The sequence below is a fragment of the Cyphomyrmex costatus genome, unplaced genomic scaffold (assembly GCF_001594065.2).
Source record: "Cyphomyrmex costatus isolate MS0001 unplaced genomic scaffold, Ccosl1.0 scaffold831, whole genome shotgun sequence".
In the NCBI taxonomy this organism is placed as follows: domain Eukaryota; kingdom Metazoa; phylum Arthropoda; class Insecta; order Hymenoptera; family Formicidae; genus Cyphomyrmex; species Cyphomyrmex costatus.
In genome coordinates, this window is record NW_017280410.1 from 69,216 (window position 1) to 95,127 (window position 25,912).

Genomic DNA, 25,912 nt, shown 5'->3' on the forward strand with positions numbered 1-25,912 from the left:
TTTAAACAAAAAAAATATTCTATCATACGATTCAACGTACGAATATTGTAATAAAACCCTTTATTCAATGTATAACATAAGCGAAAGGCCATTTTTAGCGAAAAACGCTTTAATAAAAGATAAGAAATTTTATATAAGATATATATATTAATAAGGAAGACATTTGTTATTTTCTTTCAACAGCAATAGCAATACCCATTCCTCCTCCTATGCATAAAGATGCGACTCCTTTTTTCTTTCCTGTTCTTTCCAAAGTATGTAACAGAGTGACTAGTATTCTTGTGCCTGAAATATAAAATTTTGTTATTTCTTTGGAATTCTTTTGAAGAAAGTTCGAACATCGATACATACCTGACATACCAATAGGATGACCTAAGGCAATAGCACCGCCATTTACGTTAACTTTCTCGGTATCTACTTCGAGTTCTTGAATACATGCGATTGCTTGTGCGGCAAAGGCCTCATTTAGCTCATAAAAATCCACTTCCTCTTTTGTCCAGTTCGCTTTTTTTAACTGAAAAAAGTATACATTTTAAATTATGATATCGTGTTAAAATAAAAGTAATCAAAACATAAATACTAACTACTAATTTAACGGCTTCAACAGGTCCAATGCCCATAACTCTAGGTTCAACTCCAACTTGTGCGAATGCAACGATACTGGCTAATGGTGCGATTCCTCTATTTGCAGCAGTTTCTTCGGACATTAGCACTACGGCAGCTCCACCATCGTTTATACCAGATCCATTACCGGCAGTAACTGTACCATTGATCTAAATGCAATATAATATTTCAGACGTGTTATATTCTTTCCATTATATATTTAAAAATATATAGAATATTATATGTATACACACACACACATACTGGTATAAATGTTGGTTTTAATTTTGCAAGTTTCTCTGTGGTTGTTCCAAATTTCGGGAATTCATCTTTAGATATAACAAAAGTTTCCTTTTTAGTTGTAAGGGTTACTGGAACAATTTCCTTATCGAAATATCCAGCGTTGATAGCAATCTCTGCCCTCTGCTGAGATTTGCATGCGTAATGATCTTGTTCCTCTCTGCTTATTTTATATTGTTCAGCAAGATTCTCAGCTATCAATTAAATAAAAATGGTAATACATAAAATTTAAATTTTCCTAGTGCAAAAATATTCAATTGTAATATTTTTGGTCTTGCCTGTGATTCCCATATGAATATTATGGAAAGCATCTGTTAGACCATCCTCCAATAGTGTATCAATTAAATCGCAACTTCCAATTTTTACACCAGTCCTGAGATAAGTGGCATGCGGTGCTCTACTCATAATTTCTTGACCACCAGCCACAACTATATCGCTTTCCCCTAATTTAATAGAAGAGTAACCATTCATTACAGATCTGTAAAATATATGTATAATATGTTACATCAAATATGAAAAGGGATTTTTCTTAACTTTATGTATAATACAGAAATGAATTTATTTTTTATAGCTGAATTAGTGTACACTCTGCATTTAAAGTGAAATGGATTTATGTTTAATATTTGGCAAGAGTAAGAAGGAAAGTTCTAATCCAATGCAGCGATAAAAAAAACAAATCTAATATCACAGGTAGAACAGGTGAACGTACTTTAGACCAGAACCACATAGCATGTTTATCTGATAAGCAGGTACATCGATAGGTATACCAGCATGTATTGCTGCTTGTCTTGCAGGATTTTGGCCTTCGATTGCAGAAAGTGCCTGGAAAAAAAACAATGTGTTATATAAATGCTTTATATGTATATGAATCTAATTGTACTTAAAAATATATTTATTTCTTCTAGAATTGTGAGTACCTGTCCCATAATGACTTCAGAAACATCTGATCCTTTCAATCCAACCCTTGTCAGGCATTCCTTGATAGCGATACTCCCCAATGCTGATGCTTTCAATGAAGATAAGGATCCACAATATGATCCTGCATTTACAGAACAGTAAATTTAATTATACAAATAATACAAATACAAGTTTCATATTTATAGCATCTGTAAGAATGATATTATGTAGAATCACATAAGATGCATATTTCACTTTGGTGCATAGCATGATTTTTAATATTAATACGTTATCTTTTTACACACATATTTTTTTTGTTCCACAATTATAGTATTTAAAAAAAAAATTTTTTCTACAACACATAGCGATTCTTATCTTTATATCGTGTTGCATTTTTTAATGTAATAAGATAGATTTTTTGTATATAATTTTAGTTGTACATCTGAAGAGAGCTGAATCAGCCGAAACATGTAATGCATGTAAATTTTTGTCGTTTTTGTTATAGTAAATTTTATAATTTTATTATTTTCTCTTAGTATATTTATTTGAATATATGTGATAAAACATTACTTGTTTATTTATCTGACTGTTACTTGCTTTTTTACATTATACAATTATATTTTTGAAATTAAGAATCCTGTACTTAATTAATGTTTTTATAGTATTTTAAATGTATATATAATTCTATTTAGGCTAGGCATTTAAAAAAATTTTACTTGAAAAACAGTATTTGTAATACAATTGTATTTTGTATTTTAAATACTAAGATTGATAATCTTAGTATTATTATTTGAATTATAAAATAGAAAATATATTCGATTTGAAATATGAAATGGAATTATATTACAAATACATATTATATTCAAAGTAAAAGTATTTCAAGTACATATGTCCAGTTCTGATTGCATTTCACAGATATAACCTGAATAAGTGCTCAAGAGAGAGGAGTTTGTTAAATTTTTATCGCTTATGGGATAATTTTGCGCAAAATATCGTCGAAATTTATTTCATTGACACTATTCAAATGCAAGTTCTGCAATTGTTCAAAATTCGATAATTAAAAATTGCAAATTATTATATGAAATTTTACTAGCTGCATGTTTCGTTATTAGTATTATTACCTATGGGTGTCCTTACAGCAGACACAATCACCACAGTGCGATCACTCATTTTACTACCGTGAACAAGCACAACTAAACTCCCAGAAAAACACACGAAGACTGCTACGTCTCGACTGCATAACGGAATTATATTAGTGCTGATGTCGTGTACCAGGAGCGGCTACATTGTGAAAGTGTGTCATGTCAAACATGTACCTGCGCGGTAGAAAAGCAGAAAGCAGAGGATTAAGGAGGGGAGCTCTTGACAGGACTGCTTCCGAGCCTTTCGTCATGTTTAAGAATTTTATAAAAAAAAGATACAGCTGATTGTATACGTACTACATAATACATATTGTATTTTACAAATTTAAACATCGAAGTTTTGCGATCGAAAATCGAGTGAATAGAACGTATGCACGTTGAAAATGATTAGATAAAACGTATGACGTAAAACAAATGATAAAGTTTGACAAATAATGACTTTGACATTGACTGAATAAATATGGAACAGGAAGAAATAATAGCTCCAATTGAACGCTACTGCAATGACGCAAGTCATTTAATTTTTTATTTTATGTAACATACTAAAAAATATATTAAAGCGAATTAAAATGAATTAACGTAATTGATATTATCTATCATATTTTTATATTTACCATTCGTACATATAGAAAAAATGATTTTGTTACACTAAAAAAAAAAACCTCGTAACAATTTTTAATCTAATAGATCAATTGTCCAGCTTGTCATGTGGTCTTATTTTGAATAATTTTTTATTGTCTTTTTCAATTTAACTTTTTTTTCGTGGCTAATGAAGGCTTAGTTAATTTGAAACATTCCTATTTATTTATATTTAAGAATTAATAAACTATTTGATCTTAATCTTTTATCATATGCTCTTTATTGACTTTCTTTTTATTTTTACTGAAAAAAAATTTTGGTTGAAAATTGACAAACTGGAAGATTCTGATTATATTAATTAAAATTCTGGTAATCTCGATAGTAATATAATAAATTTAGTCAGAAAATCTCCAATGAACTTTTAGAAAGACAACTACTGTGCATTATCACGATAAACTTTTTTGCGCTTTTCATTTATTGACTCTCAACTTTTTATTTAATAAGCTACATTTTTTAAAAATTTATATATATTTATATTTTGTTGTGTAATCGCATTAATTTTTTTTTGTTAACGGTCGTTTTTTAGATTATTACTGCTATGAATTTTTCAAAGACTAATGTTACTATTAAATTATTGACTTGCAACATTATGGTAATGGGAAGAAAACGAGAATACCACTATAAGTATATGAAGCAATATTGTAGATTTATAATTATTTTATAATAATGTATTTACTGTAACATTGAGAATAGTTTCGGACCCGATCGGTGCCGAAACATTTTACATTTGTAATTGTTTTTATCTTTATGTTTTAAATTAAACGTTCTTTATTATATAACTGGCTCTTAGCTCTTCAATTGTTTTATTTTATACTTACAGAGCCTTATTATTATTTATTATTTTTAATCAGAAAATTCTTTATCGTCAATTTTTAATCAGAATTCCAATCAGACTCTTTTTCCAATGTGAAAGATTTAAACTTAGCTGTGTAAATATAGATCTGAAAATAATTCTGCTGGACCAACAAAATATAATTACGTAGAAATCTCAAACATAGTGAACAATGCTGCAAACAGTGCTTTACACGATTTATACCGGTCATTAATACATGTATACATACGCAGTGCATCACATGATGTTCCAGTATCATGCAAACATTTTGTTACCTGGGAAGTTATAAAACTGAAAGACACACAATTGTTATAAACAATTATTTATTTGTCAATCGTGAAATTGAAATTTTCAAAAAAAAAAAAAAAAATCCTATGTTACTAAATATATGTATATATCTTTTTAGTAGCATAGGATTTTATTTTTTTTTTGGAAAATTTTAATGCAGATATATATGATATATATATATATATATATATCTCCATTAAACTAAACTATTACGCTATATAGTAAGTTAACTGAACACAAAAAATAATATAAGAAGATGGGTCAAAGAATACAAATGAGAGGTTGACAAAAGAGTTAGATGATAGTGTGTCTGTGATGAAATACAATGCTCGTGCGTATACATATAGTAAAAAATATCAAAAATAACAAAAAAGCAAACTTAAAACTTGGAATGAAACGGGCAAAAAATCAAACAGCAGTCGAGGTAAATATGCATAGCAATAACTCAGACAACACAAATAAAATATTTACAAAATATTTATAAGATTTATTTTAAATATTTTTATGGTTTTTTTTAGATTGCACAGATCAATAAACATTTATTGCAAACGTTATGAAATATTTATTTGTAAATATAATAGTAAAAATGCTATGAAAATACTTAATGAGACATTATGATTCAAGTAAAAAATACCCTTTTTTATCGGAGAAATTATTTATATTTATCATAAATATTACATAAAATATTTTTAATCTATATTTTAATAATATTTCGAATAAAACTTTATATAAAATTATGTATATTTTAATAAATATATATTAAATATTTATCATAAATATTCTAGAATATTGTCGCCGATCGACACTCGACCAGAGTTGTAAAAGAACATTTTTGGTTTAAACAACAATGTGTGTTTTTTAAAAATACAGTTTTAACGTTTTGAACATGTTTTAAATAGTATATCTATTTATAAAATATTTAAAACACATGCTTTCAAAAATGTTTAATCGGTATTTGAAACATATTTAAAACATGTTTTTTTTTTTATCAACTCTACACTCGACGTCAATTTAACAATGTACGTTGTCATGTAAGTCGCACACGTGCAACGTGTCTAATTATTGATAGACACGATCCTGCACGAGCCGACTGACAGGTGGGCAGATGCCTCTGCCTGCCTGCAGTAGGTGTCGCTGGCGCGGCGTGTATCGGAGCGCCGCGACGACGGCGACGGCGCGTTTGTTTTTACCCAGTGTGCATTGTAGGACGGTGACTGGTGCTAAGATGGCTGACAACAGGGAGGAGATTTCGGAGCTCGTCGAGAAACGAGGTATTTGTCGGCGCGTCGCGTCCTTTATTCACCGCGATCGGGTCGCGCCGCGAACGCCTCGATGTCGAGCGGTGCGTCGCGCGCCTCCGGACGGCGAGCCGTCGTCGCGACACGTCGTGTCGTCGGTGCATGCACGACCGCGGCCGCACGTCGGTCAACCGTGGGCCGCGCCGCGTGCCGAGGACCATCCGCTGGACGATCGCGCGCCCGAATCGAGTCCGATCTCAACCGACGGTGTTCCGCCGTTCGGGACGTCGTCCGCGTGACCCGCGACTCCACGGCGACGGCTGTCATCGTCGCCGTCACGTTCGTCTTCCTCGCCGCTCGTTTGTCGATCGGGTGTCACCAGGTACGCGCGCGTTTGACAGCGCGTTCAGTCTCGCGAACAACCTCGCGTACATACAAACGATAATAATTCCCGAGTCGCCGAGCTGATTACTCATTAAGGTCACGCGCCGACGGCCTTGCAGCTCGCGTCGCCGTGACGACATCCCCGCCGGTCGTTTGAGATTACCGTTATCTGTCTCCGTCTGTCTTTCCTCCTTCCTTCGCGATTTCTTCTCTTTTCTTTTCCTCTTACCCGTCACTATCTTTCCGTACCGCCGTCACGAATTTAACGCCGGCTGATTCGCCTTACACCTACGCGGATGTGCTCTCGCACTGTCGTGCGTGCACCAGTTCGGCACGTCAGCCGCAACGTGTTCTCACCGGCCCGTTCGTTGTTTCTTCGTCATCGCTGGATTCGTTAGCGAGCGCTATATTTGTGTTCTGTGCCGTGTTAACACGTTGGATACTACACGAATTCGATCATCCTCTGCAAAAATCTAAATAAACATGTACATACACGCGTCAGATAACGGATGCCTTTTCAATGAATACACCTGTTACCTCGCTTGATACTTGGACTGGTGACTCGTGTGACTCATTAATTCCCGTTTCTATCAGTGTAGATTAACTTTAATCTCGACTTTAACTTCAACTTACTTTCCGTCTTTTTCTTTAAATCTTAAAACTAGAAAAAGATGAAGGATCAGTTGGACCAAGATTAAAATGAAATGAGCATAAGGCTCGTTTTCACAGTATATGGTTATCTAAAGATTAAAGTAGGTTACCGAAAGATTCATCAATGAAATTCATGAATGAATTTCTTTGTCACCTTTAAGTAACCATATATTATGAAAATGGGCCTAAATAATGTAAATAAATTCTTTTGTCAAGAAATGCCAAGAAATGTCAAGACCTCAGTCGTAGTATTTGACGTATTAATTCGCTGCAGAGAATCATTTAAAAATATTGTATATCTGAAGAATAGTGTGCTTAATATTAAGTTTGGAATTTTAACTTAAATATATTAGTTATAAAAATTTATTATATTGAATACAGTGAAAAATAGTAACGTATTGTCTTTAAATAAATTTTTTTAAAGAAGTTGGAGAAAAAGAACTTTAACGTAATTGGAGGAATTTGTAATTCTGAACTATTCTGTGTACATATACCAAAGCAGTCGGAATGTTTATTGGTATCGAATTTCTTAAAAAGTGTTGATATAAAAGTTCTCAAGTTGCTTAAGTGGGTATAAATCGATATTGCGTTTCTTTATTTTTTAATACTACATTGAGCTATCGAATTGGTTATTTTAAGTGTTATGTCTCTATTTATATGTTCTAATAATTATATTGGAATACTATAAACTTTACTTTCACTCTATCTATATTTTTTCAAATTTTTTAAGTGAATTTAACAATATACGAAGGATGTCAAAAATTAACTTTTCAGTTGATTCAACAATTTTATTCAAATATTTTATATTATAAAATTGTAATTATGTATATCTGAGAATATTGTGTTAATATTTTATGTTTTAATTTTTAAAAGTGTATATATAATAATATTAAATTATTATTATCTGGATATTATATCCTAATTAAATACTGGAGTATTTTCTTTCTCAGAAATATATACTACAATATGAAACTTTATATAAAACAGACTTTAGTATGTACCGATCCAATGTAATGTAAGTGACCGAATTACCTATTAGATATCTATTTCGTATCTTAGGCAGCCCTATATTTCTTAGTTTATTCTTATTCTAATTTAGTGTCTTTTACTACTTAAATTAAAATTTCTATTAAATCTTTCAACTTAATAAAATTTTAGCTAGAGCTATATTGGCCATTATATATATTCGACTATTTCGGTATTTAGGTCATGATCCAAATAACAATAATTTTTTAAATATTTTTTCATTTTGTTTTGGAAATTAAAACAATTGAATATGAAATAATAACAAGCTAAAAATATATGATTGCCTAAAATATGAAGTACTAATAGTTACTTCGATCATTCGCATTACTGGATTAGCATACTTTTAAAAAAGCTGCTCAATACATATAATGTATCTACATAAAGTGATATAGTATAATAACTTTGACAATGAGATAATACGTATAGAATAATACATACATATTCCATTAAATAAAACATGAAAATATTATTTAATCTTTTAAAATATTTATATGTTTTTATGTTAACTTTGTTAATTTTATAGCAGTTTTTAGTGTGCACTAGTCTAGTGTAATACAAATGACCGAATTAGCTATGAGATATTACACGAAGCAGTCCTATCGAGCCAAGAATTTGAATGATCAGTGCGCGGCTATCACTTGATATTTTTGATATAATCCGTTATGCACGCGCAATAAGATTAACTGTAATACACATCCAACGATGCGCCGTATCCCGCAACGATGCACGCCTTGCTTATCGGTTCGATGCACATTTGTACACGATTCATGCTCGGATCTCGTAGCTTCCTGAACGAATATCTATACATTTTACACTTACCGTACAGTTTTGACGTCTAAATTATGCAACCGCGAGTCCTAAGTAATGTTAATCAATTTGCATGTTTATTGCATCGAATTTCCCAGACGTGTCAAAGATGTCGGATTGACAATTTTGATTTTATCTTACGAGAACATATACGACGCACGTCGGAAATAATATTTTATAAACGAGCGAAAGGACTTTGCAGTAAACATCGTAATTAACTTTGGTAGATTTTCTCGATTGGATGAAGGATATTGACTCGACTTGACCGGTCATACATAATAAGTCGTAAGGTTATCGTGTAAGAAGTCGTGTACTTTTGCTTTGCGTGATTGCAACCCAGATTCCCTTATCGCGCTCTTTGATATCCGCGTGATCTATCGATTATACATTTCAGTTTCGTTGCATTATTGGATGATTTCAATCAATCGTTCAATAAACGATTCAACGAATTCCGTGAAAAATACTTCGCTATGCTATAATTAACACAGAAAGTATTTTTTTTTTACGAAGTATGATATTTAGTCACACGAGACTTTCAAAAAACAATCTAATCTTTGGAGGGTGGGTATCTACCATATTTTTTAAATCTCTTCTGAATATGAATATTATACTTAATCATTGTATTTATTGCTTTTCAAAATATGACATTATTTCAACGTCACTATAATAACTTCTATCCTATACAAGCTAATCATCTGCATTTTTTGTTGTAAATTTCTTAATTTTAGCATCAGAGCATAGTTTACATTTTTATCAATCCTTTCTATTTTATGGAATTGTTTAGCTTAAACTATTCATAGAATTTCGCTTCTAACGTTGAAAGATATATATGTATGAAATTCCTGTATAAAAAATAAAATAACATAATATAACATAGACTATATTTATGGATATTATTAATACTGTATTATATTATTTATATATGTATAAAGGAAAAAATGAATTGATGAAAAACAAGGATATTCGATAAATTTACAAATTCTGCATAAACTCTTAACTCGCATTGTTTTAAATTCAGGTAACACAAATCACTTGAGCTGACCACCTTTAAAATTCGGCTTTCTTTTGTCCATTAGATAAATTATCACATAGTTTATCTGAAATAGAACGACTAGTCTTAACAGCTAACTGAAGTTATGTGTACATTTAGCGACCTATATATAGGATTTTAGTAATGATTCTTTGACACAGAATGCATTCAATAAGAAATAATATATAGATAACTCTGTCACTCCTAAAAATATTATTGACTGATGACATAATTATTGCTATTCAAAAATATTTTCATTCATCGTATAGTCGCATACATATAACACGATCGAAAGACATAGAATTCATTTAGGGACGTGTGCATGCGGTTTCCACGTTGTAACATTGGCCGCATACGTATCCGCCAGATGGTTTCACGTTTGTCGGTATGGTTCAGCGATTTTTTAACGGAAGGAAGTCGGCTGATCGCGCGTTTTTGTACGAACACTAAGCTCCGAAATAAATTCAGTAATTCTTTCGAGATATTCTTATCTATATCTATCTCACTTACGATGTCGTGATTCATGATGATCCTGCACTTTACATTCTTTTAATATTTGTAATGTTGTGACGCAACGCATTGCACTTAAATTATCCGAGTTTCACGGTCAGGTTTTAGCATTTAGACATTCTTCTTTGAATATGAATTCATGTATTTTCATGTAAAACAGTAGGTATATTGTCTCGTTTCCTGCATTTGATTTTTTTGTCGTGTATTTTTATATTTCTTTGAAAACTCTAGTTTTTACTATGTTTTCATTGTGTGTATTGTATCAAAGATAGTTTTATATTGTGTCGTATTATTAACTGTAATTTTGAGAATGAGCTTGTAATATCTTGTAAATCCTACATTTGCATATTTATCTCCATTAATGTAAGATACAAAGTTCTAACAAATTTATCGAAATATTATACGCACACTTTGTGTTAAATGTTTACATCAAACATGAAAGTAAGAAAGATAAATGTAACATTTGGATATACTCTTTTTTTTTTAACTACCACTTTGAATCGCTGAGAATATTTGTTTTTACAACGTTAATATTGTGTGATTTTATCTTCTTAACTTAAATTTTCTTCAAATACTTCGGTTAAGTTTTATATGTTCAAAAAGATGAGATGAAAGAGTTGTAACCTATATAAAATATAATTAATAAGATTATAAGACAATTAAAAATATATAAAAAAGATACATAACAATAGAAAAATGTTTTGGTAGAGTGATTGATAATAACTTTGATTTCTTCAAGCTTCGCAGCCACAGTTTATTACATTGAGTAGCTAGTTTCATCTCTTTCATCGAGACCAATACAAGTCTGCCGACTCGATCATTCGAAGCACCGCGCCTGTGTTTCAGATTGATAGTTCTTTGGCATACGAGTAGCAGCGTGTAACGAAGGCGCGTAAGTAGGTTGCAGTTATTTATTCTCGTAACACCCGTATGACTGCCTTCTCTCGGTAATGGGACGTTGTTGTCCGCTTCCGTCTCCGAAGCTGCGTTTCTAAATACATCCATCTGTTATTGGCTCTGATAATTTTATCGTGCACGTCCTGTTTCCATCGTTAATCCTTCAATGTCGAATTCACGTCCCGCGTACTTAAAAAAAGCAATTCATAATGGCCACGTATATACACTGTCTGAAGTGACTATAGAATATCTTTAATCTCATTCCTTATACACAGAAAGAACAGTTTTGCTGAACTATCTAAAAATTTAGCTTGATATAGATCTGAAAAGAATTTTGTTCATATACCTACTGTCAAAATAATTATGCAATAAGGATGCTCAGCTAATTGCTCAAATATCAACATTTTTATTGTTTATTGCTTGAGTTTCTTACATGATTATTAAATTTTTAAATATGTCAGCAAAATCGTCCTTTCTTTGTAATCTTGGGCATGCATACTACGCATGCTACATGTATCCTCGCGTATTTATTTTCATTTAAATCGAGAGATCGGTATACTCAACTTTGAACAATGCCAGAATAACTCTATTATATTTTCCTTGGTATGCTTGGAACTTCGTTTCAACATTGTACATTGCTTCATTCAAGACTCGAAGGTGTCGTATATACATACGTGGTATTATATGCTTATGCGTGCGCACGCAATGGCTCTCTAGTGACTCTCTTATTGTCGGGGAAGTACTGATGACAGACTATCCATCTAATTTTTGGAACAGAGGGTACATTAGGTTAATTCATAAGTAACGAGCACGATTTTGCGTGATATTCCGCCCTCGTCAGGGTCACGTAACCATTGATCGGGCCGACGCGACGTCGGGGGCATAATAAACAGGAAACTATGTGGAACGTTTTAAATTGATCGACATTTGCCGACTACCAGCCAAATCGGCAGCGGGAAGTAGCTCGCGTGGTGTTGCTTTAATGAATCGTTGGTCTCGTGTCTTGTCATTTCGTCGTTAGATGCAAGTCTACGGCGCGAGTTCTATGTAGAATATGGGCTTGTACGCGGATTGCTCAATGTAGACGGATCAATATTATACATGACTCACTACTTCTCGAATCTCGTTGCCTTGGATGTATGCAGATATAATGTACACTGAGGAAAAATTCTGGTGAAAAATGGACGAATCAGAAAATTCTGATTGTCTCATTATCTCAACTAGAATTATAACAGATTTAACAATAAATTCTGATCTGTCCATTTTTAGTCAGAATTGTAATCAGTGTAATCAGATTCTTTATCCAGCGTATGAACTTTTACACTACTATTTTGCTCGACCGCGGAGATTTATCCTTTTATCATCGTTTTTCTCGTTTCTTATTTTCTTCTTATCTTTAGATATTATATCAAATAATTTATAGCTACCCGAGTGATAATAGATAATAGATCGAATAATTATTTATATAATGAAATAGTTTTCGCAAGATAATTCGAGATAATTTTTGTCGGCTTCGCTTGTCTTTATATAAATGATTTTCATCGTGCTCTTCCCCCTCTCTTCACTGGAATAAATTAAATTTAATTAAACGAAAGCATACCGCGGCTGGATCAATGTAGCAAATTAGCAAAGAAACAGTGTAACTAGAAAATTTGGATCTTATGTGTTCAAAGTCCACCGTTTCATCGCGACGTATCGTGGGTTCGCAACGTGGCCGTGTTTCTCGCCCGCCAACACGCAGCGCTCACCAATTACGACCGCGTGCAGCGCAACGCTACGTAATACGCACTAATTATTTTAGCACCGTTACGTAATCGCATCAGCCGGATGGTACTTTTCGGTCGCCGCTTCTCACCGCAAGAGAGATGCTTTTTGCTCTTCGAGTACATTGACCCACCGAATAAAAGAGAACGAGTAAACAACCGAATGAGGATTTTACCTTAGCTTCGGCGTTCATGTAATTAAACGCATTTATCTGATAAAATTCCATCGATCGATCGATGTTCCTCGATTCATTTATTACAATTTATTGTAGATGTGGACTTGAAAGTGCTTTAAACCGGATCTAGACTAAGTAAACAACTTTAAGCAAATACGAATAAACAACTTGCTTACATCGTCGTTCGCACTTATTGAATCAAGCTGTTCATTCGTATTTGTTCACACTTGTTTGTTTCTGGATCGAGCGTTGTTTGTATCGAGATAATTGACGATTTCACTTACTCCTATATTTGCATACTGTCTTACTAGACGAATCCTTATAGTTTTCTAGCTCTCTCTCTTTTATTCTCTTTTTTAAAAAAGTTCGAATTTTAGATTTATGTCTTTTTCATAAAATCATTTCGAGTAATCCATTTAGCAAACCTGAATTTTTTTTCCTACTCTCGCCCTTGCTTTAAAACCTGTTTTTTTTTTAAGCATTTGTTTATGGGATGAACCCCACCCCGCGAACTGAGATATTAATCATTAAAATTGACGATTATTTAAGTTAGGAACTCTGTCATAGTCACGCAACACAGAGCATTAGGTACCAAGGCATTACTGTGGGAATTACATAAAAATTTTACAGTAATGCCCCGTAATTCTCTCAGCAGTTTACCCCTCGCATTCGTTTAATAACATGTGTAATAATAAGTAATGGGTCGCGCAAAGTTTCTTTTACGCAATGTATTTCATTTGTGCTTTTATTTATATATTCTGAGTTTTATTGATTTGTCTCATAATAATAGTCTTCACATGCTCTTGTTAAATATTTTATTTATTATTAGAAATTATTTAGCTGTATATCGTTTTTTCTTTCTTTCAAACAGAACATTGATTTCTTTGGTCATTGTCCTCGTCTTACTATAACTTATTCCGAGGTTAAGTTCCGCTACGTGATAATCGTATCTTTTTCATAGGATTTTTTATTTTGCCTTTGCTGTTATCATCAGTGTAATCAACTAGCTTATTGAACCTCTTTACGAAATGAAACTACTTCGTATGTGATATAGCGTTAAGATATATTTTGTGTGTTATCGTTAGAATTTCTTTTTGATATCTTCCTATCTTTATATCGTTTGCCTCTGATATCAGGTAATTTTATGCTTCAATGATTCAAAATAAAAAAATCCATGAAATAAATAAACTACAATATCAAAGATAATGTGATGATATAAACGCAAGTTTTTTTTTTAATTTGCAACATATTACGTTTAAACGGATTGACACCTACATGGAAAGAATGTTTTTGTTGAAGTATTAAAAAATTTAGCTAGATACACGTGTCTAAAAATAATTTTATTGCATCATTTATAGAAATTATTATATAGGAAACTCAAGCATAATGAATAGTACTGCAAAAAGTTTTGATATTCTAACAACTGTCTTTATATAATTATTTTAATAATCCAACGAAATTATTTTCAGATCTGTGTATAGCTAAATTTTTAAATATTTTAGATTGTCACCAGAACATTCTGGTTGAAATCTGCTGCGATAGCAACAGTTCCTTTGAATCGTACTTTCATTGTTCGATTTAAATCACCGGAAAGTGTCGCGCCACACACATTATGCAAAGTGGAAACAATCTTTCGCATCCCCGCCGTCTATGCATTTATATGTCCGACGTTAGAAATCGCCTCCGAGGAAAGTCTCTCCCGCCATACAGCGCTAACGCGAGATAATCTCCTCCCACAGTCACGTTTCTATACGTCCGTGTACTGAACGCAACTTGCGATCGCATGACGAACGTCGGTTCGATCGACCAACCCCGTTCATCCGATTTCTATACACGCATCGAAGCACCATCGGTCATTTGTTGTCCGCACCATCGAGCAATTCCGCCTGTGGCCGTTCCGTGAAAGTTGTACATCGTTCGTTCGCGCGGCATGTGGCACGCTCGTGCAGTATGAGATCGTGACTTATGCTCGCTAGCATGCTAATTATCCGCGCAACGCCACGGCAAATTTTTTATTCTTTCCTCCACGGGGACGTGGCGGGTCATTTCTTTCTTTATCGCGACCGCGTCGTGTGGAAAAAGCACACCTTCTGTTAGTTTGCATATAGATAGTTAGATAAAAGAGTGACTAATCATTCGATGAAGTATTCGCTATAGCAGCGAAGATAAAACTGTCGTTTTATGAATTTTTAAATTGATATAATGTTAATTTTTTGTAATAAAAGCTTAATTATATGTAGATTTAATTTGAAACATTATAAATACATATTTTGAATTAGTAATTTTAAATTAATATTATATAAGAAAATTAAGATTATACACATATTAAAATCTGTAAAGAATTATTATGAAAGAATGAATCTCTCATTATTGTTAATATTAGTTAATATTAGTTTGTGAAAAGTTATTTTCGATTAAATATATACATATATATGTGTAAGTGGAGAAGAATATAAATTAGTTTATTTTAAATATGTTTATGCCTCGAATATGTAATTTACTCATGTTCTTTCATTTCACCTGTTTAAGTCTCTGCTGAATTGATTTATTCAGTTTTCTTACAGAGCGATATTTTAAATAATTCTGCCAGATGTTCTATCGCAAAAATAGGAGTAAGATTCATCAAGAGATGTGGATTTCTCATGCACTCTTGACGCGTTACTTAACTCAGTCATTGGCATACTGCCTATTTAATGTCGTCACATGTACATCATTTCAAACTTGTGGTTAAAAAGGAAAATGTCCAACAAAATGAACGGAATGCAGCCTTCAATATTTCTTGTTGCCTCGTCTTTCTCCATCACTTCGACAACATTATTTACTGCTTTCTGAACACCAAGAGCGTGCGAGTTGCACGTGTTGCCTTTCCTCAAGAATTACCATAAATCGATTCGCTTTAATATTACGAGTTCTTTCCAATACTCAGGTTTCTTCTCTTTAAGTACTAATTTTCCAAGATCATTTTACTATAAATTGCATTTAATGTTGGAGTACATTGACATTGCGGACAGTAATAATCTCGTCATCAAGCATCATTGCTATCAAGCAGAAGTGTGTCTAAAAAAGGATGGTCATAAACATTTCGGGACGATTTTATCTTATACGCAACCCATCTGTTGCGCCGCTCGTAATCAAATTTCACGATTAAAATAGAATTCTCGACGTTCCTAACGTCTTCTTTCTAAAAATCCGTCACGACGCCCGTTGTTTGTTATATTATTTTTCGTGAGAGTGGAAAAAGAAATGCAACGGAAGAAAGAGAGACAGGAGACGGTGGGGCCGGCCTGTCGGTACGTCGACTCGGTCGACTCGGGATGAAATGGGGGGCTTGATTCATCGTGGAGGCCGCACACTCGGCTTCACGCAGCCGTAGAGCGAATCTCGTCTGTCCCGGTCCTGGATTCGAGCGCGCACGAGCCAGCCAGACAGCCAGTTGGTTACGCGTCTTCCGCGCGAAAGTCAAGGACGCGCGAACGAGGTTCCGTAGTTCTCCCCGACCTTCGCGAGCGCGCGTGCACGGTAATCACAGTCGATCCTGTGATTCGCCGAGGTCAGTGATTTCGTTGGACGAGAAAGAGGATTCCCGCGATTGTTAATCCTCGTGACTTTCCCAAGTTAAAAGCCGACTTATCCCCGTTTCAGTCCCTCTCGATTCTCTCCCAGGGAGGCTGTGAGCAATTTCACGAATATTTACCAATATATCTTCGCTGCTCATTTTGAGGGAGTAAAAATTTCGATCGTGTTGTTACAGTGGAATAGTGCGTGCTAGACAGTTTGGTCAAACATACAACGTCGCGAAAATAAGAATTAAACGAAGCCTGTGGCGAAGGAAGTTTCGAATGGAAAGTAAATTGATGCTAAATAGAATACGAAGAGAATATTTCAATAATTACACACAATAAGGCACGTCTGCATTGCATTTGAATATTGCCTGATTTGTCAAACGATGTTACATCATCGAATAAAGTGATTATCTGTGTGTCACTTTACAAATTTGCAAACTATAAAGTGAAACGTGATTCTATGTATCACGTATTCTATTTATATCACTTTATTTATACAAATTTATTCAGAATTTTATGGTATATGTGTATCAATTGCATTGTAAATTCTTCGCCATTTGCTCCAATCATGCATCGTATTTCCATTTTCTTCTTATATTTTTTACGTCAATATAATCAATATATTATTATATAATTGTATTATTATTAATACCAGTACCAATATTATTACCTATAACAAAGTGTTTCGATACCTCGTCGACTTTGTCAACATGTTTTGACACATTATTTTATGTATCGTTAAATACAAAGCAAAGCATGAAGTAAATTCTCGTTTGTAGTCTCTGTGTGAGGCCAGCGTGAAATCAGTTTTAACACGACGACATAAATTGCTCTCGATCTCTCCATAACGAAGGCAATACGTGCCTACACAGTGTCCTAAATTGGTGATTCACTGAGCGTTTCATCGAGGGTTCGTAACACTCGAAATCGTATCGTTCCGCTTACCTTTCTCGGGTTGTTCACGATCGAATAATTTCGGGATTCCTCGATCTCATCTCCCTTTGTGAAAATCTTGAACAAACTCCGTTGTTTCCAGTGGTTAGTGTGAACGACTGCAAATCGAATAGTAACTCAGAATGGTAATCGCAATGGTCGCTGAATATGGACAGTCTGATTTAGGTATGTCTGATTGATTGATTGATTGATTATAATAGGAAAATACTAGAATTGCTCACACGTGCTTGAACCTTAATATCAATTGCTTTTACGCACTTTTATTTTGTAGAAATTTTTATTACATATTCATATTGTATATAGTTGTGCAAATCTTTCCTTAAAACGATTCCTAGACGATTAATTATTATTATTGATTACGTACGAAGAGTACATGTTGAGTCTTCAGGTTATTTTTTATTACAAATTGTTTAAAGGGTATTAATAATATTGTACAAAATATTATAATACAATTATGTTGAGTATCTAGGGATCGTTTAAGTTTTTAAGATTTGTTATTCATATTCATTTATACAAAATATATTGCGATCGGATTTACAACCAAAGGGAAATCGACAGATACGCAAATAGCATATTGGTGTTAACTCGCATAATTATTGCGCAATGGTATTTCTTGTACACATGCTGATAATAATGAGTGTAGTGTACGATATAGCACTTGTAGAGATGCGATTTATCTCGGCCACGCGAAGGAAGCGAGAGATTTGTTCTAATGAATTGCACACTGCTAAACAAACTCGAGCGAACGACCTATAATTATAAGCGAGTGTATTACGCTGTAACGAGCCAAGATGGAAACGCCGGGTGAAATAGGTCGACCTTAATACTCTGATCGATTATTACTTCCGCTCAACAAAATGTTGATACTGCGATCAGATCTATAAAAAATATAAAAATTTAATTTTAATAAGCCTCGTATAATAAACCTCAATTAATGATCAAAATAGAATTTAATCGTTTATGTGAATGTATAGATAAAAAACAGGATCAAAACGCATTCTCGTTAATCTCAATGTACAAATTATCTCTGTGGTAAAACAATTATTCTTTATGAAACATTTTAATCTTCGATCATAATCTCTTCCAGTCATACCTTTAATCACGGAATCATAAGTTTTACTATAATTATTGTACTATAATTATCAATGAGAAATAGGTTTAGATAACGTAGAAATTATTAAATTGATTACATGCATACACCACAGAGAGAAAATTTCAAAATAATGGTTTAAGTATAATTTGAGAGTTTCGTAAGATACAACATAATGCCCTCCTTCATTCATTTATCATCTAATCGTCTGCATAGCAGTTCCACGATTCGGAGAGCGGGATTGTAATTTCCGCGATAATTTTACCATTCGGAGCACGTTTGCTCCGTCTAGCACGGGGCAGGTTGCTTTATTTGCAGTCGAGTGCCATAATTGCAAGGTATATGCCACGTATACACGTACGGCATCGCGCGTTCGACGAAAAGTACACTAAAGTCTTCGGAGGCCGACTAGTGCGTTCACGCGTGGTTGAAAGTCCTCCACCATCGATCGTTGTAGAGAACTCGATCGTGTTGCGCGATACGTAATCGCTTGACGGCTGAAAAACTGCGGGAGAGACGACTCCGCGGTACTCGAGATGGAACCGGCTTAATGGCATTCCGCCGGCCGGCCTGATTCCCCTGCAAGACCCGCCTCACGCTGGACCGAAGGCACGGTGGATTGAAATTCGTCGCGGCGAATTCCGCAATCAGCTTGTCCGGCGTTATCACCCGTCGAATCGCGTCATTATAATAACCCTTTACATTGTGATGTTTCGCCTGCAGCACGAATCAGTTCCTTTCAAATTTGCGCGATTCTTCCGCGATTCAAAAGTTGCGGTAACAGAAAAAGCAGCTTTACAACTAGTGTACAATTCTTTAACACGATTGGTCTTGCTCTTAGTTCCTCATTGGATTTATAAATGTAAACTGATTATATTAAAGAATTTTACAGTTGCAAAGCTACTTTTTCTGCTAAATGCAGTCAAAGTATTCACAGTAAAAAAAGACCAGCGTGATGAAGAAGTTAGCTAATGGGAACTCTTGGCTCGAAAATAATCGTATAAGAGGCGCAGGTTAATTACAATCAGATATCAAAGTTATATTTCGTTTCCAAAGAGTAATGTATTTATATGTGATATTTATATGATAATAAATAGAGCAGTATATATTTTTGTATTTTGAAGATATCAGGAAAATATGTAGGAGATGTATGTATTGCTCCTTATACGATGTATGAACTTCGATTTACCGTAATAATATTTACATTGCTGTTGAATTTTTTACAATGCTCTTTCCTTGATTAATTAACATGACATTGACCGCGATTACGGTGTATTTATAGCGAGAAAGTCACGACGCGAAATATCATCTCGGCCACTGTCTTCTAATTAAGCGTGCGCTATTCTCGGCGATAATTAGCCATAGGCATTCTTAATTACGTTGGGCGCAGAATAAATTGGAAAACGATTCCTCATATTATTACCTAATGCTTTTCACAATGGTACATTGTTCAGGTTGTGCTTATCAGTATTTTCCTCATAAAATTGTGTTTTTGCAAATCTTGGTTCTAGGGAAGTCCCACGTATTTACGTGAGAAATTTAAATAAATAGAAGTAAGAAATTTACGGAAAATAGGCTAACAAGCGTCTTTTAATAATATCCGGAATATCAGTTATTATATCTCATTTTATGCTCTTATGTTTTATACATACACTTATATATATTATATATAGAATATATAAATATGTATATAAATATATCAAAATATGCAATAAATATTATATACTAAAATATTACATATAAATAATAAAGTATAAAACTTATGTAGATAATATCGTAAATTTTTTATCTTAAAATAGCTACAAGCTAATTCCTGTAATTGAATTTTGTAAAAAAATGTTCTTTGATTTTTTTAGATCAATTTTGTTACTGTATGAATCACAAGCGAAATTATAATACATTTCATGAATCATGTCATGTTAACGTACCTAAACGCCATAATTCATTGCCTAGGTCAATATGCATTTGACATAGGTAGAATGTGAAGGATATGTTTCACTCCTTTCTCTTTCCGGCCATGTGTACGAAAGGAGAGATCTGTATGCATTGTGCATACCCGTGCTCGCGACTGTTGCCATTGTTCTTACTTGCTTTTCACAGGCTATTGGGAAAAGCGCAGCTGGCTTTTCCTTTCAACATTCGTTTGTAAAAAATAATTCGCTGTTGTTGTTCGTCCCGTTGTCAATTAAATCGTTGTACAATAAAATCGAATTATATGTAACGTACTACAAAATGCAGTCGAACGCAGCGATAAGTAACAAAACAATTCAATTTGCATAAATTGGAAAACGTTAATTGCATCACTGGTAACTGTCATTTATAGTTGATAACATCATTTTTATTAAAAATTTTATTTAATAAAATTACTATCACAGAAAGAATTTCCTCTTAAAATTTATCCTGAAACTATGGTAAGACTGCATAGACCTTATAAGTATGGACTGGCAATACAAACAGGATCGTATCCATACTTGTTTTTCTAAAAATGTCCGGAAATATATTTTACACATGCTATCTATTAATATCATGGATTGTATATGTTTCATCTCTTTATATACGATTTTACAAAGTTTTGTTTTACATATTTTTTTATTACCTACATTGTACATTTTCAAAAAGAATCTTATTTCATGCTTCGCTACAATATAAACGTTATTCTTAATTCTGATATATATGGTATTAACGCGCCGTATGTTTAACTGACATGCGCAACGTGCATTTCCGGGCACTTCGAGAAAGAGAAATAACTAAAAAGTATGTTTCTCTCTCTAATCTCTTCCGGACATTGTTCTTTGCAGAAACTATAAGCAATTGCCAGTCTATACTTATAAGTGTAATTAGTTGTGATACAACACAATATTTTATATTTTATGTATTTTATTGTAGTTTTATTACTGATTGTGAGTAAGATAGATTTACATAAAATTTTTCGAAAAATATAACGTTGTCCCACAATAATATTTTTAAAATATATTTTAAGAGGAAATTCTTTTCGCATATGAAATAAAATTATGGTGTAATAATACATTAAAATATATATGAATTATTATTATTTAAATATAAATAAATGACTTTTACCAATATTTCTGTACACGAAATGCATGTACGAAATGCTTTTTAGAATTTTCGGCTTTTTATGAAATGTGAAATGAAATATTATCTGTCGATCAAAACAGTTTGGGAACACTTTGAAAACACTTCGGAGAAACTGCAATGGATATCGCTGTGGTATTTCGTGTTCTCAGTCATAGGGCAAAAGGTTGAGTCGAAGCATTAAGTAAGTCTTCTTCTCTTTAATAGAGAGTCTAAGTATCAGAATTACTTTCTACTTCCGTGACTCGCACCGCGTTAATTAAAGTGCCTAAGTATCCATAAAAATCCAAATAAAATTCTTTTTTAAATTTATTCGAAGAAAACAGGAAACCAGTAATCTTACTTTGTAATCATCGAACTTCTTTTTGAATTTTTATTCCGTTTGAAGCCTTAATACATTTATATCCATGGAAAGGCATTCCAGTTGCTTTGATTTATTAATGTCTCAAGAGGAAGATGCTCGTGGAAGCCTACTGAGCGAGAAGCACGAGTCTAAAGCGTGCTGCATTTAGCGCGATTTTTCAGCGTAATGAGTGTAACATAACCGTTAAATGCTGAGTATTCATGACGGATATCATATGTAGGGTGTATAGCGAGACGACTCGCCGGGGAGCTTGAATGTTTCTTTTATCTACTCGCGGATCTATCACGAAGCCTAGCATGAAACGAAGTTCCGCGCGCGAGACCGCTTCGCGAATTCTGCTTAGCGGCTTGCGTGCACATGCGATATATTATAGCGCGCATATTGAAGTAGGAGGAGGAATGAAGAGTCGCGATAATCCGTGGTAGCTTTGTGAACTTCGGAATTTATCTTTTACCGTGCTGCGAGGCCGAATATCATAGATCGATATCTCGCCAACCATCAATTGCGGCTGAGGCATTAATCGCGGAAGTTTTCACGGCGACGTTTCGCTACTAGGCTTCCTGCAACAGCCGTTAATTAACCTTAAGATCAAAAAAGTTATGTCAAAGGCAAGAAAGACATGTATACATGGAAAAGATGGTTTTGCTGAAGAATCTAAAAATTTAGCTAATTACAGAGTTGAAAATAATTTTGTCAGATCATCAAAATATATAAGACGCTGGTTGTTAGAATGTTTAAACTTTTCGCAGTATTTCTTATGCTTGAATTTTCGATATAATTATTATATCTTTATATTCCAACAAAATTATTTTTAAATCTGTATCTAATTAAATTTTTAGATATTTTTCAGCAAAGTTATTCTTTCCGTGTAATAATGGAAAATTATTTGGTAACGTTTCTGTAATATTTCTGTTAGTTAATATTGCATAATTTTTTCTGTTTCAGGTAAGTCGATGCGAATATTTTCTATATACAGTATCCACATGGCGATTCATCCGAAGATGTTATTTGCATCGATGAGTGAGTTTGCACTTTTCTGTAACTAACATTGCTTTCTATCGTAATATTGCGCAGGAACGTGGTTCCGATTAATTAACACGTCAACCTGCGCGAGTTATGTGAATTAATTAAAGCGAAACTTTTCTGATATATGTTACCGGTTGAAGCGATTAAGATAACGTCGAGAGAGTTGCGATAGAACCGTAATAAGAATTTGACACGTTTCTGTGTGGAAGCATTGTACAAATCGTTTAATGAGATTTGTCGCTGTTTTTTCTCGCAATTTAATCCTCTCTGTAATCTGAGTCTTTTTGGCACAAACGAAATTTTACTCTCAAATTTTTCCGAAATAAAGGAAGATGGAGTCTGATTTTCCCTCTTAAAATAAAAAAAACTAGTGATAATAGAAATATTGAATATGAAAAGTGACCTGAATTTTTCTACATTTTTTAAGAGCTTAGAACAGTGAAAATCTTTGGATTGGACGAAGGTAGTAAAATAAATATGATTGCAGATGGAAAGTTAATTACAATATTATCACTGGGAACGTCAGGTGGCAATATAATCATCGTCAATATAATCTATTCGGGATACTTAAGAAAAAATTTTAAGTGGTCTCCTATTGACAAGTGCATGCCGCTAGAACGTGTTACAGGATAATGCAAATTGAAATTGCATAGCTGCAACAATCAACGCGTGTCTATTTTTACGCGACTTGAGTTATTTAGCATTCAGTGTTCAATGAATAGATGTCTGATTCATCAGTGTAAGAAGCATGCAGCGAGAAGCGGGTTAAAAAGTAGCGGCCGGCGGCAGCATACACACTCGCTTAGCTTCTCGCATTCAGGCCTTCGACACGCGGATTAGCGGTGTATGCGTGTGGGTCAGCAAGAGGCAGGTTCGATCAACGTGATAGATTCCCACGATAGGTGGGTCGACGGAGGTGCACACTGCGTTTCTCGATCGCCGGATTGAGGAATTCGTGCCAGGAGAACGGTCCCGCGGAAAGTCTCCACTATATCACGAGCGATCGTTTCTCGCGGGCGGATTTACGCGCCCGTACGCATGGAATCGTTCGTGTCGCTACAAATCGCGCATCTTGCACGCTGGTCTACTCTAACACTATCCCGTCGCGTTAATCTTCCATGCATCCACGCTACTTTTAATGATTTAGGAGAGAAAGCAGATTGAATATCATTAGGACTACACATAGAACAGCCTTGTCCAAGATTGCGAGCAGAATGCTCTCTCTTCTTCTCATCCACCGCTTCGCTTAAGTTAGACAGATTGTTATAACGCACGTTCGTGTATTGCAATCAGTTCATTACATTCGGTAACTAAATATGTAAATTTTAAATTTATTGTTTTGTATTTTTCTGTATTGTTGTAGATATTGTATAATATATTTTTCTTTTTTAATAAGTATTTACGAACTTTTAAATATGCAATTCCATCAAAAACTTTCAATAAAAGTGTGTTATATTAATTAAAATATTTATTTCTTAGAAATACTGTTGTAATAATAATCTATTTAACGCGCTTATATTATATTTTGTTTAATATTTTAATTTATATTTATTTTTATAGAGAACACTATATGATTAAATTTATATCCATAATATTAAAAAAAAATACTAATAAACGAGAAAAAATCAATAATATAAAATATGTTGTTAATAATAATAATAATAATATTAATAATAATAACAACAACAATAATAATTTTAACTATAGGTATGAAAACCCCGAGTGTTTACGTAAAAAAATCAGATAACTATTCCCGTTAAAAACAGCGACAAAAAGGCTAAGAATTTCTTCCACTTGATGAATGAGGACAGGCCTGACATATGTTTTGCAAATATTACTTTAACCTTCTAAATTCTTAATGAGAAATTCGGATAGAAGATCGTGTTAAACAATATTTCAATATCTTTTCTGATTTATTTACATATAGCCCAATTCTCGACTTACAATTAGAATATATAATTTACTTGAGGAAATAAAATTTAGTAGTATTCGTTTATAATAAACCTGCATATTTTTTTGGGTACTTTATAAGTTTAGAATTGAACGTGGAATTTTCGCGAAAGCGCTTTTAGCATACACGGGTATCTTATAGAAAATATAATAACAGTTATTCTTGTTACCGCTAATTTTACCTACCCGCCCTCGCGATCCCAGAGTCACGTCGTCGACCCGGTGAAATCGAAATTCATCTTTCCCGTTGTATATTAGCCCCGACCCACTCGACGGCGTGTGAATTGGCTTTGCCGCGAAATAGGATCGAGAATAATTGCAGAAGACGACGACTTTTGTTGCGAGGTGCGTCTCGTGGCGCGGCCGAGAAATTCCCGACGGCGAGACGTGCATTAATGCGAGCAGCAAACCATCTCACCGGTTTCATTAGCATCCGCGAATCGGACACCGTTAATTATTTCCATTATCCCGTGCCATTCATAATTCAACGATGCATAATTCAGCGGCGTCAGGCCGCACGCGTTAACGTGTTCAGTTAACGGAAGGAAACTCGTAGCTGTTTTTTTGCAAATGTCTATATGTATGCGCGTGAAAATTATCCCTCTTTCACCTAATATATATATATATATATATATGTATGCGATGTTAAACGTATAATATATAGCATCGCAAAGTTAATGGCGAGTTCC

At 33.7% G+C, this 25,912-nt stretch overlaps 2 protein-coding genes across 2 annotated transcripts in view; one reads left to right on the forward strand and one right to left on the reverse strand.

The window, feature by feature from the left end:
- Positions 1–43: 43 nt before the first annotated feature.
- On the reverse strand, positions 44–3,076 carry Acat2 (Acetyl-CoA acetyltransferase 2). Its single transcript, XM_018549520.1, has 8 exons — positions 2,922–3,076; positions 1,821–1,942; positions 1,613–1,725; positions 1,182–1,381; positions 868–1,097; positions 585–773; positions 352–514; positions 44–285 (listed from the first exon to the last, which is right to left on the reverse strand). Exons 1-8 carry the CDS (start codon positions 2,968–2,970, stop codon positions 167–169), a joined length of 1,185 nt encoding a protein of 394 aa, XP_018405022.1. The 5' UTR covers positions 2,971–3,076; the 3' UTR covers positions 44–166.
- A 2,841-nt stretch (positions 3,077–5,917) lies between these two features.
- LOC108771290 (inner centromere protein) overlaps positions 5,918–25,912 on the forward strand; it is a 170,440-nt gene continuing 150,445 nt past the window's right edge. The window contains exon 1 of the mRNA XM_018549526.1: positions 5,918–5,972. Coding sequence (XP_018405028.1) covers positions 5,927–5,972 — 46 coding nt within the window. The 5' untranslated portion in view covers positions 5,918–5,926. The remainder of the gene's footprint in view (positions 5,973–25,912) is intronic.